General features: G+C 56.3%; 2 protein-coding genes across 12 annotated transcripts in view; one reads left to right on the forward strand and one right to left on the reverse strand.

The window, feature by feature from the left end:
* CRAMP1 (cramped chromatin regulator homolog 1) overlaps window positions 1–14,564 on the reverse strand; it is a 57,229-nt gene extending 42,665 nt beyond the window's left edge. Inside the window, exons 1-3 of one of the 2 annotated variants that reach the window (XM_023246402.2) lie at window positions 14,256–14,564; window positions 11,765–12,117; window positions 2,026–2,228 (exon numbers count right to left, since the gene is read on the reverse strand). In XM_023246402.2, coding sequence (XP_023102170.2) covers window positions 2,026–2,228; window positions 11,765–12,116 — 555 coding nt within the window. In that variant the 5' untranslated portion in view covers window position 12,117; window positions 14,256–14,564. Of the gene's footprint in view, window positions 1–2,025; window positions 2,229–11,764; window positions 12,219–14,255 lie in introns of those variants that run through there. The other variant, XM_045047868.1, reaches the window with a different exon arrangement.
* Window positions 14,565–14,919: 355 nt separating this feature from the next.
* The window catches only part of IFT140 (intraflagellar transport 140), an 81,073-nt gene continuing 72,556 nt past the window's right edge, over window positions 14,920–23,436 (forward strand). For 2 of the 10 annotated variants that reach the window (XM_011290729.4, XR_006591143.1), the window contains exons 1-5: window positions 14,923–16,272; window positions 16,945–17,011; window positions 18,677–18,883; window positions 20,293–20,470; window positions 22,015–22,236. In XM_011290729.4, the coding sequence (XP_011289031.2) occupies window positions 20,324–20,470; window positions 22,015–22,236 (369 nt within the window). In that variant the 5' untranslated portion in view covers window positions 14,923–16,272; window positions 16,945–17,011; window positions 18,677–18,883; window positions 20,293–20,323. The other 8 variants (XM_045047865.1, XR_006591144.1, XM_045047866.1 and 5 more) reach the window with 8 other exon arrangements.

Genomic DNA, 23,436 nt, shown 5'->3' on the forward strand with positions numbered 1-23,436 from the left:
GTCTGGGGACATGAGTATACAAAACCAGCCCGTGCCGTGCTCTGAAACCGTCACGGGGAGGGAAAGAACACACTTGACCTGTGTGAGGGACTCTGCACCTGGCAGAACGAGCCTCAAATACACACTCCGTGATCTCCCCGGACGACTGAGTCCCTCGGCATGGACACAGTGGCCTCCTCCAACAGGGACAGCAGAACCGAAGCACTCCCCGGAGGGAGAAGGGCAGCCAGGGGAATATTCTGCCATCGGCACGGAGTCTTCCCTCCACGCGGCTCTAATCTCTCCAAGGACACTTGGGCGTATCAGCTCCAAGGCCCCTTTCTGCCATGAGCCCTGTTTGCCAGGCTTGGGAAGACTTTTCCATCACTCCCATTACTTTGCTATTAAAGGAATCAGGCTCGGGGCACGTGGGTGGCTGAGGGGGTTAAACCTCCGACTTCAGCTCAGGTCATGATCTCAAGGTTCGGGGCTTTGAGAACCACATTGGGCTCTGTGCTGACAGCTCAGAGTCTGGAGCCTGCTTCAGATTCTGTGTGTGTCTCTCTCTCTGCCCCTCCCCTGCTCACACTCTGTCTCTCTCTCTCTCTCAAAAATAAATAAACACGGAAAAAGTTAAAAAAAAAAATAAAACAAAGGCATCAGGCTCGCTGACTGAGCAACCCACTCGTGACACCGCACCCCAATGAGGCAACCTACAATACCGCATGTACACGGGCGTTCACTCCAGCGCTACTCATCACAGAATCCGGAAGGAACCACCCCAATCAACAACACGAGGACGGTTAAACAGAGCAAGGGTTGGATGGAGGGTAAGCACTGAGGTGCTGCAGGCCACTAGTGTCTGCTGTCACTGCTCGATTTGGTCACTGTAGTCAAAAGCAGCCAGAAACCACGTACAAGTGAATGGGTGTGGCTGCGTCCCAATCTTCGTTTATAAAAACAGTGAGCACGCAAGCCGGTTTGTTCACACGTGAAGTAGAATATTTTTAGGCGTTAACATTATACCGAGCAAAAAAACCCATAACGTACCATGAAAAGGTACTTGAGGTTAGTAAAAAGGGTATGTCTGGGGCGCCTGGTGGCTCAGTCGGCGGAGCATCCAACTTTGGCTCAGGTCACCATCTCATGGTTCATGAGTTCGAGCCATGCTGACTCAGGTCATGATCTCACGGTTCCTGGGTTTGAGCCCCGCATTGGGCTCTGTGCTGACAACTCAGAGCCTGGAGCCTGCCTTGGATTCTGTGTCTCCCTCTCCTCCTGCCCCTCCCCGGCTCATGCTCTCTCTCTCAAAAATAAAGTAAATGTTGAAAAAAAATTTTAATAAAAGTAAAAAGAGTATGTCCACTACGGTTGCAAATATTTGAGAAAGCAAAACAGAGAAGTGAGAAAGGTTAGCAGGGAGCGCAGCGGGGAGCACGGTGGGGAGCACGGCAGGGAGCACGGTGGAGAGCACGGCAGGGAGCACGGTAGGGAGCACGGCAGCCTCTCTTTGGACATTGGGATTGGGATCGGGGGCGGGGGCAGGGGGGGGCAGCTTCTATTTTTAGGACTTTCCACTCTGTCCCAGGTCAGCTGTGACATCTCTCAGGGTTGAGCTGCCTGCTCTGACTGATGTGCCAAGTGTCCCCTTGTCCCTCCCTGTCAGGGACCGACCAAGCCTACCGAGTCAGCCCACTCAACTGCACAGGGAAGGCACAGGGACAGGACAGCACTCTTCAGGAGAGAATGTTTCTGAGACAACGGAGAGACTCTTGGAAGAGAAGGAAAGGAATCCAACAGAGACACTTCCTAACAACCACCTCACTCTTAACTGGCTTTTAAAGTCACACGGTGAGGACAAAGGGCGAGGTCCATGGCGAGGCATGGGTCTCAGGGACCCACGCCTGCAGCCCACCAGGGGGTCCCCACCGAGCTGCTGAGCTAGGAGATCTGGTAGCCACGTGGCTAGCGAGGCACAGGCAAACAGGGAAACGCGGACAGAGGCGAGAGGCTGGCCGTGCCGCCTGTCCTGGCCCCAGAGCTCACCTCGTACAGCCCCTCGAAGAAGGTGTTCTTGTCCTCTGTGCTCCACGACTCCCACTGTCGCCGGGCCTTCTTGCCTTCTTCCTTCTCACCGCCTGATGACCCCAAGTTCCGGGAAGAGGAGCGGGAGCCCCCGGCAGGGGCGGCAGGGGCGGCAGGGGCGGCCCCAGACCCATTTCCGGACGACGATCCGCCACCGTCGGCTCCTTGGAGAGAAAGAACTATACAGTGATCTGTTCTGAAGGCTGCAGGGCTCGGGGACGCCCCGCGGCACCCCCGTCAAGGGTGGCGCCACACGGGACGGCACCCAGGACCCACCACTTGCCCGGTGGGACTGTTCACCGATGACCTCATGCTGACCTGACCTGACCTGACTCCTTCCGATCTTTTTACGGAGAGCGAAAGCAGAAAGAGGTTTCTGTGGACCCACTGAGAGAGCACAACGTCCCCGCCGGAGGCAGACTGCCCTTTGCCCCATGACCTGAAAACGCACGTCACATGTCACAGTGTCTCTCTTTCTCAGATGTGTCTGGGGTGAAGTAATTCTGGTCTTTCCAAACGAACGCAGTGAAATTCAAACTCAAGAAAACATTTACGCATGTGTGAAATACCACCATCTCTTAGAAACAACCCATACTTCAGAATGCAAATCACTTGATGCCTTTAAAGGAACCTTTAAAAGATCTCAAAGGTCCTCTTTGTTGAACAACTTCCACCGACAAAATCTGACATTCCAGAGTGACCGGACAAGCCCGCAGGTGCCCTGCCAGCAACAGTGACGAGTCCTGGGAACGCACGCTGAACGGGAAGAGCACGGCGAAGTGTGACGGCATGGCACAGGTAATCCGCGAGGGGCAAGGGTCACCGGCAGAACACGTGTACGACCTAGCCCACTCCTCCCACCCATCTGGCTCCTTCCTCAGAGAAAGGGAAGCCCTCGCACACACCCACGATAGCCGGACTCTCCCCCAGGGACCTGCAGGACCATCGGTGGGGAGCAATGCAAACTCTCAACGGCTGGGGACGGGGGTAAAGTAAGACCATAAAGATAAAAGCACTTGGGAAAGCAAAAGCGAAACCAACGCTGAATATCGTGAAATGCTTTCCCAGTGAGATGATCGGCGGCTTGTCCAGGGAGGCCGCCTCCCCGCTCGCTCAGGCAGGGCCTCCCGGCGAGGTACGCCCGCCTCACCCCCTCGACAGGCGTGCGCCTCCAGATCCGGGGCAAAGACGGGGAGTTCACAGCAAAGCACAGGACGTCCAAAACCTTAAGCCCACTGATGCATCTCCGCTGGCCAAGACCACCCTGGAGTAACACGAGGCGTGGAGCGGGGGTGGCCTGAGGGACGGGGGGAGGCAGGGTCACCGCGCGCCAAGAGGTCTGCCGGACCGCAGCTCCGTGTCGCTGTGCCGAAATAAGGAGCATTTTCCCCACGAGTCAGCCCCCAGAAAGCAGAATGCGTTGTCACACATGCAGAAAGATCACGCGGCTACGCAGAATGGGTGGGATTCTCTCACGTGGAAAAGTGTGCACAAGTTCAGGGACTTCAGAAGCCAGCAAGACTGGGGCCCAGAAACCGCCGTTCGTCACCGCTGCCCTGTCCAAGTCACTGCCGCTACCACGAGAGACCCTATGCACACACTAATTAAAACTCAGTAAAACACAAAACCCACATCCTCGGTCACACCAGCCACATTTCTAGCGGTCAGTGTCCCCAAGTGGCTAGTGGCCCCTGTGCGAGACAGCAGAGACTAGTTCTACCATGGCAGGAAGTGCCAGCGTGGTGTCCGGGAGCTTGATGCCCACGGTCCCAAGCACGCTGTCGGAGGGGAAGACACAGTCAGGGTTTCCCAGCGTGGCCCGTGTGCCTGCCACTCATTGCGCCGCCCGCGCGCACAACAGAACCGTCCCCCGGGCGTCCTCCCTCCTCCCAGGGGGCTGAGGCTATGCGCCACACACATCTGACTTCGTCCATTCCTCACCAAACCAAACCCAAGATGTGACCTAGCGAACAAACCCAACACCCCCAGGACGTCTCTGACAGGCGGTGACCTCCGAGCACACCTGCCGGGACACCTGGCTTCACACCATGCCCTGTAGAGCCGGAGGCTCTTCTCCCGCCAGGGCACCGACACCCTGAAACCCAGGCACTCGTGGCTGATTCTGGAGCCTGTAATTCCTGAGGTGTAGCGATCCGAGGAAGGGCTGGCTGATCGCCCCTGCGCCACCCACAACAAAGGATTTCAGAGTCCTTTTCAACCTGTGACGAAACGCTCGTTTAGCTCTTTTTCCAAAACAAGAGTGACCCGCCCGGCAGGCCTATGGGTGCACCCCCGGGCCGCCGGCTCCGCCAGCCCACGCTGGGGCTGGGCTGCATGTGCTTGGAAGTCACACGCGCATCTCTGCGGTCTACAACGCAGGCAGCCCACCAGCTCTCGCGACAGGTCCCCGATCACGGTGCCGGGGAGACTCCAGACCAGGGGAGCGAAGCCTGAAGGCCAACAGGACCGAAGCACTTCCGAGCAGAAAGGAACCTCAGGGACAGAGCGCAGAGTAAAGCGAACGTAGCGCAGAGTAAAGCGAACATCTGAACATTCTTGTTCAACAAAGCAAATCACGCCAAGTAACCATTTCTAATGTTTGCTGACCATCACTCGAGACCTCGACTGCTTCATGAAAGTCAAGTAGAATCGCACAGCTTCATCAGGAGAGGACATGCTGTCCGGCCCATCCCCCAAATTCCGGCCGAGGACGGAGGGCGCCTCATCCCGGCTCATTCAAGCCCTCAGCCGCGGGCAGAAACAAGACGCAGGAGCAAAGACACTGTGGCAGACCGTGACGCTGGGCCCCCGGGAGACGCCACCACCAGTGCAGAAACATTCAGATGCCAAGAGTGACGCGTGAAGGGGGAGAGGGAAGCCAGCGAGGACAGAGGGGAGCTGCCGCAGGGGGAAGAGAAGACCGCCGTGAGCAAGACCGGGTTGGGTATGGGGGCTTTCTCAGGGCTGGGAGTGGATGTGCGCCGAGGACTAAGGCCCACGCCCCAAGCGAGGCCACAGAGACAGCGAGAGCCTGCGTGACGAGAAGTCAGCGTCCGAGAAACCTGGAGGGAGGGGCGCCCACGTGGCTTGGCCGGTTTGAGCCTCCGACTTCAGCTCAGGTCAGGATCTCACGGTTCGTGGGTTCAAGCCCCGCGTCAGGCTCCGTGCTGATGATGTGGAGCCAGCTCGGGATTCGCTCTCTCTCCCTTTCTCATCGCCCTCTCCTACTCACGCTTTCCCTCTCAGAAATAAATAAAAACACTTAAAACTCAAACAAACAAACCTAGAAAAAAAAACGTACAAGAGAAGGATCCCAACGGCGAGGTCGCAGAAGGCAAGAACAGGCTCTGACCTTTCTGTGCCCAGGCCTGGCATCGGGCCTCACAGCGGACGCTTGACGAGAGCTAGGGCACCGCAGGAGAGCAGGTCAGAGGCCCCCCGCCAGGCCCCGAAGCCCAGGGCCTCCAGAACAGAGCCCACCCTCCCTCTCAACCTGCTTCTGTGTCCCAGTCCTCCAGCTGCCCAGGGGCCGCCCAGCTTCTCCCCGTTCCCAGGCCAGCCCTGTACCACTCCTGAGTGAGACAACTCTAACGGCCTCCTCCCCCGTCTCCAAATCATCAACCCTGGCCATGGCCTGCCCTCCAGAGCATGCACCTGACAAATGCACATGTGCGGCTGGGGTCTGCCGGCTGTGGCGGCCCACTCCCCGCCAGGACGAGCTAGGCCGTCTGCCTCCTGCACGCGCGCCCCCCCCCCCCCCCCCCGACCACATCTCTGCAGGAGTCCAGGGCACCATCACTCACGCCCCTCATGTCACCGAAACGGGAGACGATGCCCGCCTTCTGAATGGGAACACTGAGGCACAGGGACAGTGGCCTGGCAGGCACACCACGGTGCAGCTGCTTGGACCAGGAAAGGAGTGTGGATTTCTACGGTACCTTTACAGCGCGTTCGAACGCTTTACTCCTTTCTGTCTTCACAGTGTGTGGTTATTATACACATTTCAGAAACGGGGAGACCGAGACTCCAAAAGCACGAAAGCCCCGAGGCCTCTGGGCAGCTAGAACCAAGCCTCTTATTCCAAACCCCGGCATCCTCCCCTCGAGCCACACAACACCATGGTGGCTGACGCCCGCGTCACAGATGCTTCTGTATTTTTACTACACACCGAGCTGAAAAATCCACGGATTTCAGGACGGAGGGAACTTGACCTCGACATCCTTCCCTCAGCCTGCGACGCAAAAAGGAACGGACAGGTTCAATGACATGCCCAAGCTCATGCGGCAGTCAGCGGCAAGAGTTAGGACTGGGGAGCACGTGTACCGCTGAAAACAAAACCATGGGACATGACCAGGTAAGACACAGAAGACGCACTAACTCGCTATCCTGGACGTTTCCTTTCGAGTCTGGGGAGCCTCCTTCCAAAGGTATGAACGCAGAGACTGGCAGAAGACCCGCACCGTGAGGTGCTGCATGACGTCCCTCGAGGGGGACTCAGGCGGGCCACCCCGCACTTCATCCACCCTCAGCTAGAAAGACGTTCCAGTGTCCGCGGACGGAAGCGCATCTCCAGGCACCGGAACGCTTCCTCGTGGCCTGGGTCTGCAGTGAGAGGGGACAGGGACCTTTCAGAGGCCAAGCATGACACACGCCAGTCCGTTCACCTGGCCGCCTCCGGTCACAACATGCCACGGTCGAGACAGGGGCCGCTTCTGTGCCCCTCGTAGCACACGCCCTCCACGTCCAACGCCACAGCGGCCAGGCTCGCTCTTAGAGCCCAGCTGTGACTGAGGGGACGCCCTCACCACCAAGGCCGGAAGGACGACGTGGGACAAGGCCATTCCCGGGTAGGGCGTCGCGTCAGCAGATGTGGCGCACGCCGGTCTTCCACAAGCTGCTCGCCTCCACCAGGACGCCGCCCTCCTGCTCGGCCTTTGCCGGGTCTGCACAGAGCGCAAGGGACACCGCAGCCGTGCCGTCGGAGCCCCTGCGTGGGGTCCCCGCCTCCAAGACATCCTCTTCCAAGAGCCGAAGGTGACCTGGACCCGCACGGTCCCGGTGCATGTCCCGGGCCCCGCCCGCAGCGTCTGCTGCGTCTCCAGCCTCCACACGACACCCAGCCTCGACCTCAACACGCCCGGGGCTGGTCTCCCTCCAAGGCACACGAAACATACGCCTTCTTCAACGAATGACGAGATTTTCTGCAGGTAACTCTCGAGACCCAGGCAAACACGAAACACGACACCCGAGAATCTCTTCGGCCTTTCGCACGTCGGTCTTCGGCACTAACGCTGCGGTCACGCGACGTAAGATGCTTGCACACGCCACCGCCCACGACAAAGCTCGTTGTCGCGTTTCCTCTGTTCTCTTTACCACTTCGTGTAACCCAAAACGAGACACGGTGTACAGTGTAAAACGAAAATCCTACGGAATCCTCGGTGGGCCAAGGGCAACTCCACAAGCGGGCGCCGTAGAAACGGTAGTTCTGATGTTAACAGTCAGCGAGGTGTTTGAAAATCAGCTCCACCTTCCAGCCAACGCTCGGATGTTGCCTTATGTACTCGCCTATGCTCTCTGTCCGGCTCTTCAACGTGAAGCCAGTGCAGTCTGTATGACCCTGAATTCAGTCTTTCACGGAGAGCCCCTGGGCTACGGGTGTTTTCCTCTCTATCCCGCACAGCTTCCTCAGGGCCCAGATTTGAGGTGGCCAGGGACGCAGGTCTCCTGACCCGACGTGCGGTCGGGGGTCACAAAGCAGCACCGTGTGTCAGGGCTACCGTGTCTTCTACAATGTGCCGCACCACATGGGGCGCGGGGGGGAGCACCCCACCTTCCTCCTCCTCTTCTCCCCAAGAGGTCTGAGAGCTCTTGGCAAAGCCTGGTATCCCTGCCCAGGTGGCCGCGGTGGGCTCCGTACGGTCATCACTGAAATTTTTTTTTTTTTTAATTTATGTTTGAGAGACACAGAGAACCAGCAGGGGAGGAGTAGAAAGAGGGAGACAGAGGATCCAAAGCAGGCTCTGAGCTGTCAGCAGACAGCCTGAGGCGGGGCCAGAACTCACAAACCACGAGATCACGACCTGAGTCAAAGTCGACACTTAAACTACCGAGCCACCCAGGCGCCCCGCCGCCGCACCTGGTTTTATTAAACGTCACTTACCGACTGACACTGGGCACAAGAAGCCCAGGCCTGGGGCCTTGCCCAAGAGCCCGGGAAGCGACAACACGAGCGACCGGAGCAGATGAGGAGCAAAGTGCCGGTGCCGACGGACAGAAAGGCCCCGGGGGGAAGGGGCGCACTCTGACCAGGCCCTGCGCAGGGTTCTCCCAGAGGCCCACACACACAGAGCTCCACCGACTTCACGGAACCTACCTTCCAGAATGCTCTCTTGAAACACAGAGGACCCACGTCCAGACTGCAAGCTGACCCCTTCATCCCTCAACATTACCTTAAGGTGGCTTTCGCCACTATCTCAGCCGACCCATTTGGAAAGTAAAGAACCTAACGTTTGGGCCGCTGAAGGGACCTCCGTTTGTCCCACAGCCGAACCGGCCCCACAGCAGCTCCGGGGGTAGAACCTGGGTCTCCCGACTGCCAGCTCACCTCTCTTTCCGGTATGGTATTCGTCTCCCAAAGGCTGACCCCATCGGGGTGGCAGAGCTCACATGATGTCTTCTAAAAACACCTAGAAGCTATGAGTAGCCCACGGTTTGTGCAAAACATACGTAAGTTCTGCACAGGGATTTGCTGATTCCCTCAGAACGAGCACAGAGAAACCAGGTGACACAGCCCAACTGTGGAGCCCGCACTTTCACGACCAGCCTGCCCGCAGGTGGGTGGAAGGAAGGGTCTTGGGCAGGGAGCAGGGGAGAGGGAGGGCAGCAATGGAAAGCGAGAGCCTACTCTGCACCCACCTCAACTGGCCCGACAGGGCAGGTAGCAGCTCAGGGGCGTTCCTGGGACCTCTCTCTCCCCCTCCCCACAGGTGACACCTGCCCGTGTCCACCTGCCCAGACTCTCTAGCTCCCTAACCTCAAAACTATCCATGTTTCCCATAACAGAGGCGTCGGGAGATTCTTAACGACTTACACCAGGGCTTAGCGGTGATATTTACTGCACCGAGGCAGACGCTGGCGTTATCCCCGTTCACAAAGAAACCAAACCTCCGAGAGAGAGACAGGTTTGCTCAGTCACCCACATCGCGAACTGGCCAAAGGCGGAAGAGTCTCGAGAGCTCTGTGTCCTCGACCTGGTTCTTACAGATATGTGAATTCTGGGTTGCAGGCTCAAACACATCCTTGGTTTGCGGCTTACCTTCCGCTTAGGTGGAGCAGGTCATTCAAACAACAAACTTCAGTTTCTGCGCCCACTTGACATTGAAGTAACAGATACGAGATGCCCGGCACCTAGGTGCTAAATCCTGACCTTTAGAATTCAAAGAGAATTTAATGCAGGATCGTGCTAGAAAAAAGTCACTGTTTGTTGAAGTTGACAAAACACAGTCCTCTTGGAGAGCAAGAAAAGAGCACTGCGGACAGCAGTCCAGGGGGACTTCCTTCCCTCCACAAGACCGTCTCCCCCAGACTCACCGCAAGCTTCGCACGCCTGTCTGCAAGCTATCGGCCAAAGAACCGCCAACAACCAGATGAATGGAAATCTCATTTTTTGAAAAAACTAAAAAACGCTGGACTGTTCATTTCCCCCTGGATCTGCGCTCCACACCCCAGGTGGAGATTTCCACAATCTGTAAGACAGATGCCCCTCTAAGAAGTGTCTGCAAAGGTTACGGGGCACACAGTCAGAACCTGACCTTTGCTGGCTGCTAATGGAGATGATAAGCAAGCAGAGGTTCCCGAGACACGTGGCAGGGAACCGTGAAGTGTGGAGCCAACATCAGACCCCACCAGGAAACTCCAGGCTCAACCTTCCCTGTGAAGCAAAGCAGACATGCTTCCTACTCCTCTCCTAAAAGCCACCATTACGGTTTGACTTTACTCTCACTCCGGGAAATATCAGCTTGCTAAAATAAGAAAGTACGTAGCTCCCAAGAAGCACATATCCTGACAAGCTTCCATTTTCCTAACGGAAAGTCGATCGCCACTCAGAGCCACACTCTGGAACAAGAACCGATGATGTGATGTGAAGCTCCTCCGGGGGCCCTTCTCCATGGGAGCCACACTCTTCTGGGCAAACGAAAGCAAACCTCCCCTCATCACCTGACGGCTGTGAGTCTAACCACACACCGAAGCCAGAGCGCCGCGGCACCTGACGCACAGCTGGCCATTTACAGGTGACCAAGGGCTTTCACTCGGCCCGTCGCACGTGAGCAGCCACCGCTGTGCCTGGTTTCTCAGGGGAGTGGGCGCCTCTCTCTGGCAGACTCAAGAAGCCAAACAAGCAGATGAAAGGTCAGAGGGCCAAGTTGGCAAGGCCCTCAGCTCCACCGGGGCTTCTGAAGCCACAAACCATTGACGGCATCCCAGGGGCTGAGCTGACTTACACACCTGTAACCAGGAGCGGAAAAGCTATTTGTTTTACACAACAAATAAAGCAAATTAACGTTTTCCTAATTAACTGACAACTCTCACACCAACGTAAACGTATGTGACCCAAGGTTTAATTTCTGAAACGTGCCAAATTACCGCACACTTACAACTTTACTTAAACCCGATCTACCAAAAACAAAAATCTGGTAAGGCCAGGATGATTTCAGAGGCCGGCCTCCTCAGATGAGGACAAGGCAGAACTCCGCTGAATCGTACACATTTGGCACAGGTCTCCAAAGTGGGTTCTTCCTCCGTTGGTTTCTGAAATCTTTCCTTCTTAAGATGATCAGGGCCGTCTAACAAATTTCACTTACCTTTTCCCAAGGAACTAAACATGAGGCTTTTTTTCCTGAAAAACTCATTGGAACTTTGTTCCATTTGCTACCTGTAAAAGTGCTGCAGAGTCGGCCTCGAACGAAAAGGACGTTAAGAGCAGCTCTCTCACAGAGAAAAGCGGTACACGACGGAGAACGAACACAGCAGCAGCAGCATCACGGCGCGGCTCTCCTCCCGGTTCTGGAAGGGACCCTAGCGAAGCTGCACTCCTGTCCATCGGGCCAGAACGCGGGGCCAACACCGCAGACGGTAGGTACGTCCCAGGCCGCAGATGTTCTCACTACCTCCTTCCCCAGGGGACAGCCTTTCGTGGCGCCCGGTGGAAAGTCTAAGGGCTGCATCCCCGTGTCCTCAGCACTTTTGAGCCTAGACTACAGGAGGCAGGGAGCGATGGGCCCAAGTCAGACTCTGTGACCCGTCACTTTTGGCTTATCATATGAGTTTCAAAAGCCCACTCCTTTGTTGTACGTCCACCAGCTCGTGTCCAGGAAAGAGGCATGGTAGGTATTTCGCCTTTCCTCTCCCAACTACTGTCTGTGGTTTAAAGAGCCCACCGTGTAGGTCACCGAGGCTGCTCTACCAGGAAAACCCCCCCAGACTCAGGAACCCATTGTACTTGCCCAGAACGCATACTCACTGCTTCTTCCCGGAGTTTCAGCACAGAGAGCAACAGCCTCTTGGGAGGAGAAAGGGGGCACGTCCCCAGCCCAGTGCCACCTGAAGTGAGCGGCAGCGCGCGCGGGGACGCGGGCGGGGGTCCCTCTGAGCCACCCCCCCGGGGTCCGGGGCACACCCTGGAGGAGCCGGGGTCCCGTACCTTTTCCTCGCGGCCCCGAGCCGCCGGCGCCGCCGCTCCCCCCGGCGCACGACGAGTCCTTCCTGAGCCTCTTGCTCTGCGGCCTGACGCTGGACCGGAGGAAGTGGTGCTGGTCCTGCGGGCAGGCGGGCGGCGGGGACGGGGCCTGCGGGCCGCCCGCGGGCGCAGGGGGGCCGTCGCCGCCGTCCCGGGGGGTCCTGGCGTCCCTCTTTGTGCCGCCGCTCTCCTCGGCCGCGTCCCCGCCGCCGGGCCCCTCGCCCTCCAGCGAGTCCTCCTCGGCCGACCGCTTGCCCAGCCGCTTGAGCCCGTCCTCCCCGCCGCCGCCGCCGCCGTCTCCCAACTTCACTGTCATCCTGGCGGGGCAGGGGAGGGGACCCCGGTGAGGCGCGCGCCCGGCAGCCTGCCCGAGAAGTTTAGCGCACCGATGCCCTCTCAACATGGCCGCCGTTGTTTGTTCCCGATCCCCTCCCGGCCGCCCGCCGCCGCCGCCGCCGCCGCCGCCGCCGCCCGGCCCGGGCCCCGGCCCCCGGCCCCCGACGCCGACCCCGGCGAACGGCGGCCGGCAGGCGCGGAGGCGGCGGGGCTGGCGGTCCGGGGGGCCGCGGCCGGACCGCCCTGCCCGCGCGGCGCCCCGGCCGGCGGGGTCGTGGGGTGGGGGTGGGGAGGGCCGGGGACGGCGGGCCCCGGAGGAGGTCCCGGGGTCCCGGGGCCGAGCCCCGAGCCACCTACCCCGTGGGGCCGCGACTCATGGCCTGCGCCGCGGGCGGCTTGCGCGCCGGCGTCTCCCAGAGCCGCCCAGCCTCGGCGCCCGCGCCCCCGACCCCACCCCTCCCCGCCCCCAAAACGCGCGGGGCTCCGGGCCCGCGCACCTGCCCCACACGCCGCTCCCCAAAGTTGGCCCCGGAGCGGGGGCGAGGGGCCCGGATCCACCCCGCCAGGGGAGAGGCGCGGGCTCGCCTGCGTGCACAGGGGACTCCATGGTGGCCCGCGGCTGCCGGTCCGCCTGGTTATTTTAAAACACACGTAAAGAATAATAAGCTCGGGGTTTCTGGGAATCTTGCTTCCTAGGGTGGGAGGTGTGTGCTGCTGCCGAGATTTACGAATTAAAAATGCTTCTACAACAAAGGAGCCTGGGGCATGGAACAGGTTGGAGCCACCAGTGAACGTGACATCCGCAGACACGTCCAGATCCAAATGCAAGAATGGGCAGAAGACGGGGTCGTGTAAAAATTCTCGACAACCGTTGATAAAACCCTTGCATTAACTTTGTTACCCGCTGCAGTGTGAAATGTCAACCACAGAACTTGAGGACCCTAAAAATGTGCGCAAGTCCGAGAAGCAGATCCGCTCAAAAACTGAGTCAGGATCAGGTAGCATCACATTACAAGCCCCAAAAGGGTCAGTAATGTGTACCTGTGATAAAGCAAGAAAGATGAAAATTAGATTCCTCAACAGGTGATGATACTATGTCCAAACTGTTTGACATCCTCAACAAAGCTGCTGGGAATGGAAACGCTTCGTTCAAAAGGGAAAAGACAGCAAGGCATCCAGGCTATGGGTGAAATACAGGAATAGGGGCAATGGTCTCTCACGGAAACATTTAGAAAAGAGTAAAAATCATAGCAAAAAATCATAGTAACACCTCCCACTGCTCCGATGTATTGTCACAAAATGATCTGTGCCAGTTTTCATCTGCTGGAATTCGTCTTACAAATTATTCGAATTTAAAGAATGACAGTTAAAAAAAACAAATACAAAAAAAAACTCTGCCAAAGAATAAAACCATACAGGGCAAACACCCAAACTTTTTAGAGGACTTCACTTAAGGCGCACAGCACTTAAGGCGACCTATTTCTCAACCTATCGTTCGTACCTAAGAAACCTGGGAATACCCCAAAGGGCCTTTCTCTGGGTTATAATGAGGAGAAACCCACTCCCAGGGACCTTTTATCCCCAAAACTACCCACAGTCAAGCCAGGCAGGACCCACGCAGGGCATACACCGGCCACAACACAACAGACTTGCCTGTGTGCCTGGCTGAATACAGGGAAGACCTGAACGCAGAAGGACACGGCTTCTCAGAACCAAAAGGATATTGACACATTTCAGAGTTTTCCCCTACAGGAAAAGGAAACCACGGGGATGGAATCCTTTGACCGAAAACCTCCAACGCTACTTCCTGACCGTTCGCAGAGGTGGAATCACCTCAAGCGAAAAATCCCGACTCGACACCGTTTTGTCAGGCTTCGTGAAGGAAAAAGGAAAACCCTCCCTCCCGGGCCGATTTCTGGCTGCACACAAAGAGCGCTGTCACCGCGCCACTCCTCGGTCCGGACTCCGCCGGGCCACCCCGACGGAGTACCGCGTGCGTAAGCACCGACGCGAGGGCACAGGCCGCTTCTCCCGCAGCCCCGCTCCACCTGGGGCCCCGGCCTCGCCATGACAGGCGGTCGGGGCGGCCCACCCCTCCCGAACCCCGGCCCCCGGTCACCTTCTTCATCAACGCCTCGCAGCGGCCTGGCTTCGCGGGCTCCCCGGGGGCCTCCCGGGCGCCCGCAGAACCGGCCGGGCCGGGCAGCCCCGGCCCCCGAGAGCCCGCTGCACAGAAGCCGCGACGTCGATGTGGTCCTCCCGCCTCGGAAGCAGTTGCCCGGGGGCCCTCGCCCCGGCACGTCCCCTCCGCGGCAGGCGAGCGGCTGACGAGGCTGCGGGCGCGGGTGCTGCCGCCTCTCAGCTCCCGGAGGCCCGGCTCGCCGCGCTCAGCAGCAGTTCCGGCTACGGCAGCCGGCGGAGACGGCGGGCACTGCGCGCGGGGCGGGGCGGGGCGGACGGCGCGCGGGGCGGGGCAGGGCGGGGCGACGCGCGCGGGGACGAGCACGCCCGAGTTTCCAGCGGGCGCGCCCCCCTAGGGGCGCTGCCATTGGCCAGCAGCGGGCGCGCGCGCTTGCTCGTACGGACGCTGGGAGGGGGCGCGGGGCGGGCCTGCGACGCTGGTAGTGTTGTGACGCCGGCCTCGCGGCCGTGCGGGCCAATGCGTCTCTCCGGATTGGCGGATAGACAGCCAATAGGGCCAGCGCCCTGGCTGTGATTGGCCGGAGCCGTGTTGACGGATGCGTGAGAAGTAAACGCCGCCTCAGCTCGGAGTCTTGAATCCGGCGCGAACCGGGTTTTTGACGACAAAGTATACAAATGCAACTGAGTGAGATAAATACGCCCTTTATTAGATCGAGTGTGTGCTTTTGAAGTTTCTTAGTGCAGTGGATGGCGCTGGGCACGTGGGTCATATTTCTTCGTCATGGCGATAAAGGAGCGTGTTCTAAATTCTCGCGTTTATTACGGAAGAGAGGATAAGCGGGGTGGTGTTCGAGGGTACAAACCTGGAAGGAGCAGCGTATGAGTCATAGAGCTCTAATGCACAATAAGACGGATGCAGACGATAATATTGTACTTAGTTACGTCATATGACCGATGTCGCTACAGCCGCCACATAACACGAATGCATCAAAGTAACACGCAGTACACCTTAAATCTACAGTGTCTCGAGTCAGGGTTTTTTTTCTCCCCAATAAATGTTTTTGTTTCTGAAAATGAGGTCTTTAAAAACGGCATATTCCTTGTACCTATGTGATCCAGCACCTATCCTGTCGGATCCAGTAGTATCCGCATTTTCCTTTTATTTTTTTCACTTAATGTGGACTTCTTTGCTGTAGCAACATTTTTTTCCCTTTAACGACATGACTTCGCTGTGTTGTTCAAAGTTAATTTCCAAGTTTAAGCACGCCTGACCGAAAAGGCCAGGGCGCACGTTCTAGTGCCTTTGGGAATGCAATCTGCCGCCACGAGTCACATTGGTTTCTAATGGGATGAAGCCATAGCTACCCTTGGCTACCATTTTCTCGCCAAAGGAGTCCATACGGCCCCCAAAGCGTTGTTGCATGCACATCAAGTATTACGTCGCATCAATCGGCTTTGCTCAGAAATCCTCTTGAACCACACCCTCCTCCTTGAGATGAGACAAAGTAGAGCCCAGCAAACGGTGTGCGGTCCCAAAGACCGAAGAAGATGAACCGAAGAGAATCTTAAGGAAGATGGCGTTTCGTTTCTCCTCCACACTGTCAGCTGACCAACCCGTTTATTAAGGTGTAACTGCAGGAGCCGGTCCCAACAGGCTTTGCATCCTCATCACACCCATAAAAATGTCACCCGCTTCCCTTCTCTGCGCAGCACAGGCAAATGCTGGCCTCCTAGCTCCCCTTTCTGAGCTGGCGTTGTTGGTTGTAAACTGCGACGGGGACCAAATGCCCCGCAGGACAGCGGAGAGGGCCGCCGGCGGGGACCCGCCAGGGACTCTTGCCCTTGGCGCCTCACGAACACTCTCGACCGTATTCGGCTCTTTCCGGCCTCTCGAGGCGCTTCGGGTGGCCTCGGCTTCCGCCGCTCTCACGTTCGGCAGTTTCCGCGTTCCGCGCGCAGCCGTTGTCCGGGCAACGCGCTGTGGCTCGGCAGAGGTGAGTGGGGTCGAAGGGCGAGGGCTGCGAGCCGCCGGGTAGGGGCTCCGTGGCGGTCTGGGGCGGGGGAGCGGGGCGATGACGAGCCGGGCCAGACCCCGGTCCCGCGGACTCCCGGGCCATTTTCCTCCGGAAACCGGGCCTCGGCCGAGCGGGTCGGGTCGGGTCGGGGTCGGCGGGAGCTGGCCGCGGCGTCCGAGGTCAGCACGCGATGATGGCCACAGCGGGCGCAGTCCGGGCTCCACCGAGGGCCGCGGGGCGGGACGAGCCCCCGGCGGGGCCCGGGAGGGGAGGCGGGCGGCCTCGGCAGGGCTCCCGGGACCCCCGCGGGACGGGGTGGGGGTTAGAAAACCGCCCCTATGCGCGGCCAGTCGGCCTTCGCGTGCAAGGCCTGCGGCTGTGACCCTGAACCGTCTGCGGTGAGGCGGCGCCGGCTGGGTGGCCGCGAGTGCCCGCGCCCCTGCATTCTGCCGCCGCCCCCCCCGAGCCTCCCCCCGCCCCCCCTCGCTGCTCAGTCCGCCTGCGCACCCCGAACCCCCAGCTGAGCCGGGCGCCCCGAGGCGGTGGTCCGCGGCAGGGACTGGCGTCGGACAGGAGCAAATCGCTTAGAACTAACGGAATTTGCTTCTTTTCCTCAAAGTTTGTACATTTGCCACTTTTTTGTTGTTCTAGAGGCCCTGAGTTTAAGGAAAGGAAGTGCGCCTGTTTGCGAACTGATGCCACTGATCGGTGTCGTTAGGTAAGGATAATATTGTCAGTCACCTCTTCTTGTGTTTACCCTGGTAGCTTTTGTTTATGATCATGCAGATAATCCCTCTTCATAGTGGAAAAACGTTGAAACGCAGGTACAAGGAATGGTGAGCAATCCATCACACTGGGTAAAAACGGACTCCCCACCTTGGCCGCTGTTTGCAATAAACCAGCAAGAGCCTCTTCTCTTGCTAACCAATATCTTCATCGTATTTGCCTGGAGGGGGTGCTGTTCTCAGGGCTCGGGGTGCAGCCAGGGACTCCCACCTGCAGCAGGTAGAGAAGTCAGTTCAAGCACACATTTGCAATAAAATCTGAAGGACTTTGCAATGAAGGACCGGCCTGTGTGGGGACGCTGGAGAGAAGCCTAGAACAACCTGGTAGTGAAGTCAGAGAGGGATGGGGCTTCTGAATATCCAAAGGTGGAGAAAGTCCCAGGCAGGAAAAAGTAGTTTAAAGACCTGCCTGGGTGGCTTAAGCCGACTTGGGCTCAGGTCATGATCTCACGGTTCCTGGGTTCGAGCCCCGCATTGGGCTCTGTGCTGACAGCTCAGAGCCTGGGGCCTGCTTGGGATTCTGTGTCTCCCTCTCTGTCTGCCCCTACCCGGCTCATGCTGTCTCTCTCTCTGGGTCAAAAATAAATAAAACGTTAAAAAAATAAAACCTGTGAGCACCCATGCTTATTCCACAGCGATGTTTGAGACAAAAAATACAGGGGAAACCAGGTTTTACCTCAAGTGCTGTGGTAACTCTTCCTTCAGTCTAACAAAATTAACATGACTTATTTTTCAGAGCAATATTTTCACCAAGTAAACTTGTTAAACACGAGTACAAATTTGTCATAGCCCCAAATTTCCACCCTTGGTTGGCTGCGACACATGAAAACTCAAAAGCCTTCCTTTGCTTTAACGCAACGTTTCCTTTCGTTTAAACGCCCCGATTTTTATGCGGTTTTTTTCCGTTGTACTGACTTCATTTGAAAGTGCATAAGGACAGTCGGAGCCCCGTCCAGAGTGGATGTCCCCTTTGTGATGGGGGGGGAGAGGTCTCTGGATCCTGCCCTTTCCCCTGACTCCGGCCCCCCACGCCTCCTGCCCGTGCCTCCCTGCTCCACCAGCAGCCCCCAGCATGTGTTCCTTACTCCATGGCAATGAGAACACCACCTCAGAAAGTGTGCGTGTGTTTCGGACTCAGTATATACTCAGAAGAAAAAGGGGAACGTTTGATACATGACTGTTCATTTGTACCTTCGTGCATTTAGCTTCTTCCTGAAACGGGTTTCCTTCTCTAAATCCAAGGTGAGACTTCGAGGCTTCCTCTGATACAATTATTGTTGCTGCTAAAGCAAATGGCATAGTCCATTCTCCACTCCGATGGTAGAACGTCGCGGCATCCATTTTTTTTTAACACCATTTTTTTTCTTGTGGCTAAACATATGTAATATAAAATCTACCATTGTAATTATTTGCGTGTATACAACCGGTGACATTAAGCACATTGACGTGTGGTGTAACCATCCCCACCAACCCTCTTCAGTATTCTTCATCTTCCCAAACAGAAATCCTCTCTCCATTAAACACTAGCTCCCCATCCCCCAGCACTACAGGCCCTGGTACCCACCCTTTCACTTTCTGTCTCTTTGTGACTATGCTAGGTCCCTCCCAGAGGTAGAAACACACTGCATTGGATCTTATGTGATTGGCTTATTTCACTGAGCGGAACGTAACGTCTCCTACGTTCATCGATATTGTCACATGTCAGAATCTCAAGGCTGGTTCATTCTGTGTCCTGTACGTGCACCATATTGTGTTTCTCCATTCATCTGTCAAGAGACCGTGGTTGTTCCGTCTTTCTGGCTACTGTGAGTAGTGCTGCCGTGAACGTGTGTGTACAAGGATGTACCCGACCCCCTGCTTTCAGTCTTCCGGGTGTACACCCAGACGTGGAGCTGCTGAACTCTGTGTTTGAGTTTTCAGGAACCACCATACCGTCTTCCACAGCGTCTGCACCAGTTTGCACTCCCACCGGCAGTGCACGAGGGTTCCGGTTTCCCCACGTCTTTGCCAAGAGTTATTTTCTATCTTTCTGGTAACAGCCATTTTTTAAAAAACATAATTTATTGCTGCGTTAGCTAACATACGGTGTATACGGGGTGCTCTCGGTTTGGGGGGTAGATTCCCGTGATTCATCGCTTACGTACAACACTCGGCGCTCATCCCAACAAGTGCCCTCCTCGCTGCCCATCACCCGTGTTCCCCTTCCCCCCGCTCCCCCATCAACACTCAGCTCGTTCTCTGTATTTAAGAGTCTCTTATGGTTCGTCTCCCTCTCTGTTTGAAACTGTTTTTTCCCCTTCCCTTCCCCCATGATCTTAAGTTTCTCAAGTTCCACATATGAGGGAATATCTTTGTGATATCTTTGACTGACTTACTTCACTCAGCTTAATACCCTCCATTCCATCCACGTTGTTGCAAATGGCAGGATTTCACTCCTTCTCATTGCCAAGCAGTACGTCGTCTATGTAAACCACATCTTCTTTATCTGATGACGGCCATTCTAACGGGCATGACGTTGAATACTTTTAAATGATAGCACAGGAACCTGCAAATATTGTCTTATCTGCCAGTTAGCTGCCCCAGACTGACTCGAGGGTGTGAGAAGTGGGCAGCGGGACTGGCCAGTCACGCACCGTCCCACCCTCCTGCGCGGGGCAGTACGCAAATCTTTTCCGGGAACGAATCAGGTTCACCGTCCCTACTGTTGCCGTGGCTTCGTTTTCTCGATTCTCTAACCAAGGAACCCTCTTGCCTTCTACTACCTGAGAGTCTGATGTTGAAGACAGCCGTGGTCTTCAGGCTTTATAGCAAATCGAATACTAGGTTTTTCTATATATTTTTGTGAAGCAGTTTCACTTCTATTTGGCTGGAGAGTTTTGCTCAAAGGGCAGCTATGGAAATACAAATTGCCCTCCTTATGATGGGAATAAGGATGTCGTCTAGCCTGCTGGGCTTTACTTTATTGTTTTGATGGCAGTGTTTTATTCTTTCTGTCGTGCCTGGATCATTCCGGGTCCAATTTCTTGCTTATTATACGCTTTCCCCGTTAGAGCTCTCTTCCACATAAAGTTGCCTGCATGGTCTTAAGGGGCCTTTGTCAGTTGCATCATGTTCCGATGTTGGCTTCGTGATGCTTGTCCTTCCCGGTTCCTTGTATGGTCGCTGTCTTTGTTTTGTTCAAAACCAACTGGACTTGGCCATCTTTCCCACGCAGGTTTGAGCCCTGACTTGGTCTGAGTGTCATCATGGCCCTGTATTTTGACCACCGAGTGGAAGCCCCGGACTCCGTTGGGTCTCCTTCCCACATCCACTGGCACCCTGTGCATCCGTTCCTGGCAGTTGCCTCTGTCAGCCCGACCTCAGGAGGCAGCGTGGATGTATACCTGGAACAAGTGAGTAGTAAGAAGCCACAGTGCTGACTCCCAGAGCTCTGGCTCTTGTCTCCTCTTCGTTCTCACGTATATGTGTGCACACGGGTGTGGGGGAATGTGTGGAATGTGGGGTGTGTGTGTGTGTGTGTGTGTGTGTGTATCACGTTTTCCTGGGGTTCAAACTCCCAATATTATAAAAGCCCTTCAGTGTGGACAGTTCTCTCAGCCCCGGCACTTAGGTTGGGGACATGGTTAGGAGTGTCTAGCAGATTCCACAGTCAGCCTGTGGCCTCTGACCAGAGCTAACCCCTCCGTGCATCTGTGCGTCCCGGTCCTGTCTCCTGTTGGCCACATTGGCCATCGGAAGCTCTGCGGGTGTCCTGTGGCCGCCATAACGAATCCCCGTGAGCTGAGTGGCTTAAAACAAATCTGTCCTCTCACAGTCCGGAGGCCACAGTCTGAAATGAGGGCTCCTCAGGGCCATGCTGTCCCCGAAGACTCTGGGAGAGGACCGTGCCAGCCCTCATCCTGGCTTCCGGTGGCCGCCTCTGCTTGTACCCACATCGCTCCACTGCCATCATGTGTGTGTCTCTTTCCCCTTCTTGTAAGGACACCAGCCATTGGCTTCGGGCTCATTCTAATGACCTTTTCTTAACCTGATCATGTGCAGAAACTCTATTTCCAAGTAAGGTCGTGGCACAGGTACCAGGTCAGGACTTCAGCACATCTCTTTCCGGGATGGCTCTTTGAGAGCTTTGTGGAAGCCCCCCCACCCCCTGCTCCCCACCATTCTCCGTACACGACACCCCTCACGTGTCACAAAGACAATCTCCCTTCCCGCTGCAACCCTCTGCAGTCCCACCGCACCTTCACTGGAGCGGCAAAGGTCATCAGTGATGTCTGCGTGCTTCTGGGTCCTATCTGAGGTCCCCTGCTCCTGGAAAACAGCCTGGAGGTCAGAGGGGCCGCAAATAACTTTGGCATTGCAGACCCTGGAAAGGCTCCTGGGGTCACCCAAGAGCCTGCACTCAGGGGTGCCTGGGTGGCTCAGTCGGTTGAGCGTCCGACTTCAGTTCAGGTCATGATCTTGCCGTCTATGAGTTCAAGCCCCATGTCAGGGTTGGTGACACTCCCCCGCTTGCACTCTGTCTCTGTCTCTCTCAAAGTAATAAATAAACATTAAAAAACTTAAAAAAAAAAAAAAAAAAGAGCCCGCACTTATAGAACCTTGGGGTCAACGCACTTGACCTCCGGGCCTAGTGCTTATTTTTGTAAATAAAGTTTGATTGGAACCCATTGAAATACTAGCTAGCAACCAAGCCGTTGGGAGTATGAGGTATGAGATCATACGCCTTGATAACCTGGTCAGCGTGGTCAGTTGAGTCTTAATTCTATGCCTTCATAGCCAAGGGTAAGATTGGTGTTTCAATGAAAATTAAGTAGAACGTTTCCTTAATAAACAGCTCTTTATATCCTCTAGCTGATACCGATTTCATTGATCAGCCAGAAGTTCCAGAGTAGCTGTCTCCCTTCACCACGTGGGATTTACCTCTTGTCCGTTGTAGGGTGAGCATGCGCCCGATACGCATATCGAGAGGTCGTTCCGGGTCACTTCCTTGTGCTGGCATCCGACGCGAATGATCCTGGCTGTTGGCTGGGAGACCGGAGAAGTGACAGTGTTTAATAAGCAGGACAAGGAGCAGCATGCGGTCCCCCCGACCCACACCAGCGACATCACCGTCCTCAAGTGGAGCCCCAACGGGAACTGCCTCGTGTCGGGGGACAGGGTAAGCAGACGTGGTTGTCACTGATTTCGGATCGCTGCATCCCCGTCGGTGCTGTTAGAGTGCAAGTGGGGAAGAGTGTTAAAGGTCAGAATTTGAGACATAGTGGTTGCTGAATTCACTTGACCTTGTTGGATGTCATGGCAGAATCTGTTTTATACTGAAAGTAAGGTTTCAAAATTTCGTCCTACCGTCATACTCTGGCAGAGGTGTGTCTGTGATTTTTTAAGTGAACTTTTCTAGGAAACTATGTTCATCAAGGTGAGGTGACTGTTACAGGTACTGTCACTTTTATGCTCCCCCCACCCCCCACCCCCGAATCAGCAGGTTCCCTGAGCACACTCCTTCGTTGCCTGGGAGGCCCTGGTCCTAATTGTCTAGCACAGGGCTTCCTCATGGAGCTCACTTTGCCCCCGGGGGACAGTTGGCAGAAGGTTTCTGCTGTCAGAGTGGCTGCAGGGGGCCGTCTACTGGCATCTAGTGGGTGAAGACCCGAGGAACTTCCCACAACACAGAGTTATCACCCGAAAGTGCTAAGTAAGTGTTCCCAGGCTGAGAGTCAGCATTTATACCTAATTCGATTCACAGACAGGTGGCAGAAACTTTACACTGCGGTCATTCATTTCCCTTGGGCAAGGTAATACGCTTACGTGGGTCAAAGTCCACAGACTATGAAAAGGTTTCTACCGTGACAGGACTCTCCAACCCCATGCACTCCGCTCCCCTCCACCCCGCCCTCCAGCGCCCACAGCTTCCCGAAGCTTCACCCGTTTCTCCCGATTCACAGCAGCACATACCGATGCATTCTGTCCCGTTGCCACTTCTGAAAAATTTCAAGCTATTAAAGGAGTTGAAAGACTAGCCCCAGGAGCACCGTGTACCCTTCACGTAAATTCTCTGGTTGTTACATTTTGACACGTCTGCTTTCTCTATCTTTTCCCCTGAATACTTGAGAATTTGTCGCAGAGATCACACTTCACCCCAGGTCCTCTGGCGTTGATGTCTTGAGGACAAGGACTTGTACACAGCTGCCATGTGTGTGGCACTCGCGCTGAGGAAGGCGAGCGCTGAGGCGGCGCCCTCTCGGGCTGTCCCGTCCTGTCCCGTCCATGGCGGGTGTTGTCCTAACCCAGAATGTGGCCAAGGACCACGCGCTGCGTTTGGCTGTCCCTTCTCTTTGGTTTCCCTGAATCACCAACGGTT

Source organism: Felis catus, chromosome E3 (assembly GCF_018350175.1).
Source record: "Felis catus isolate Fca126 chromosome E3, F.catus_Fca126_mat1.0, whole genome shotgun sequence".
Lineage (NCBI taxonomy): Eukaryota > Metazoa > Chordata > Mammalia > Carnivora > Felidae > Felis > Felis catus.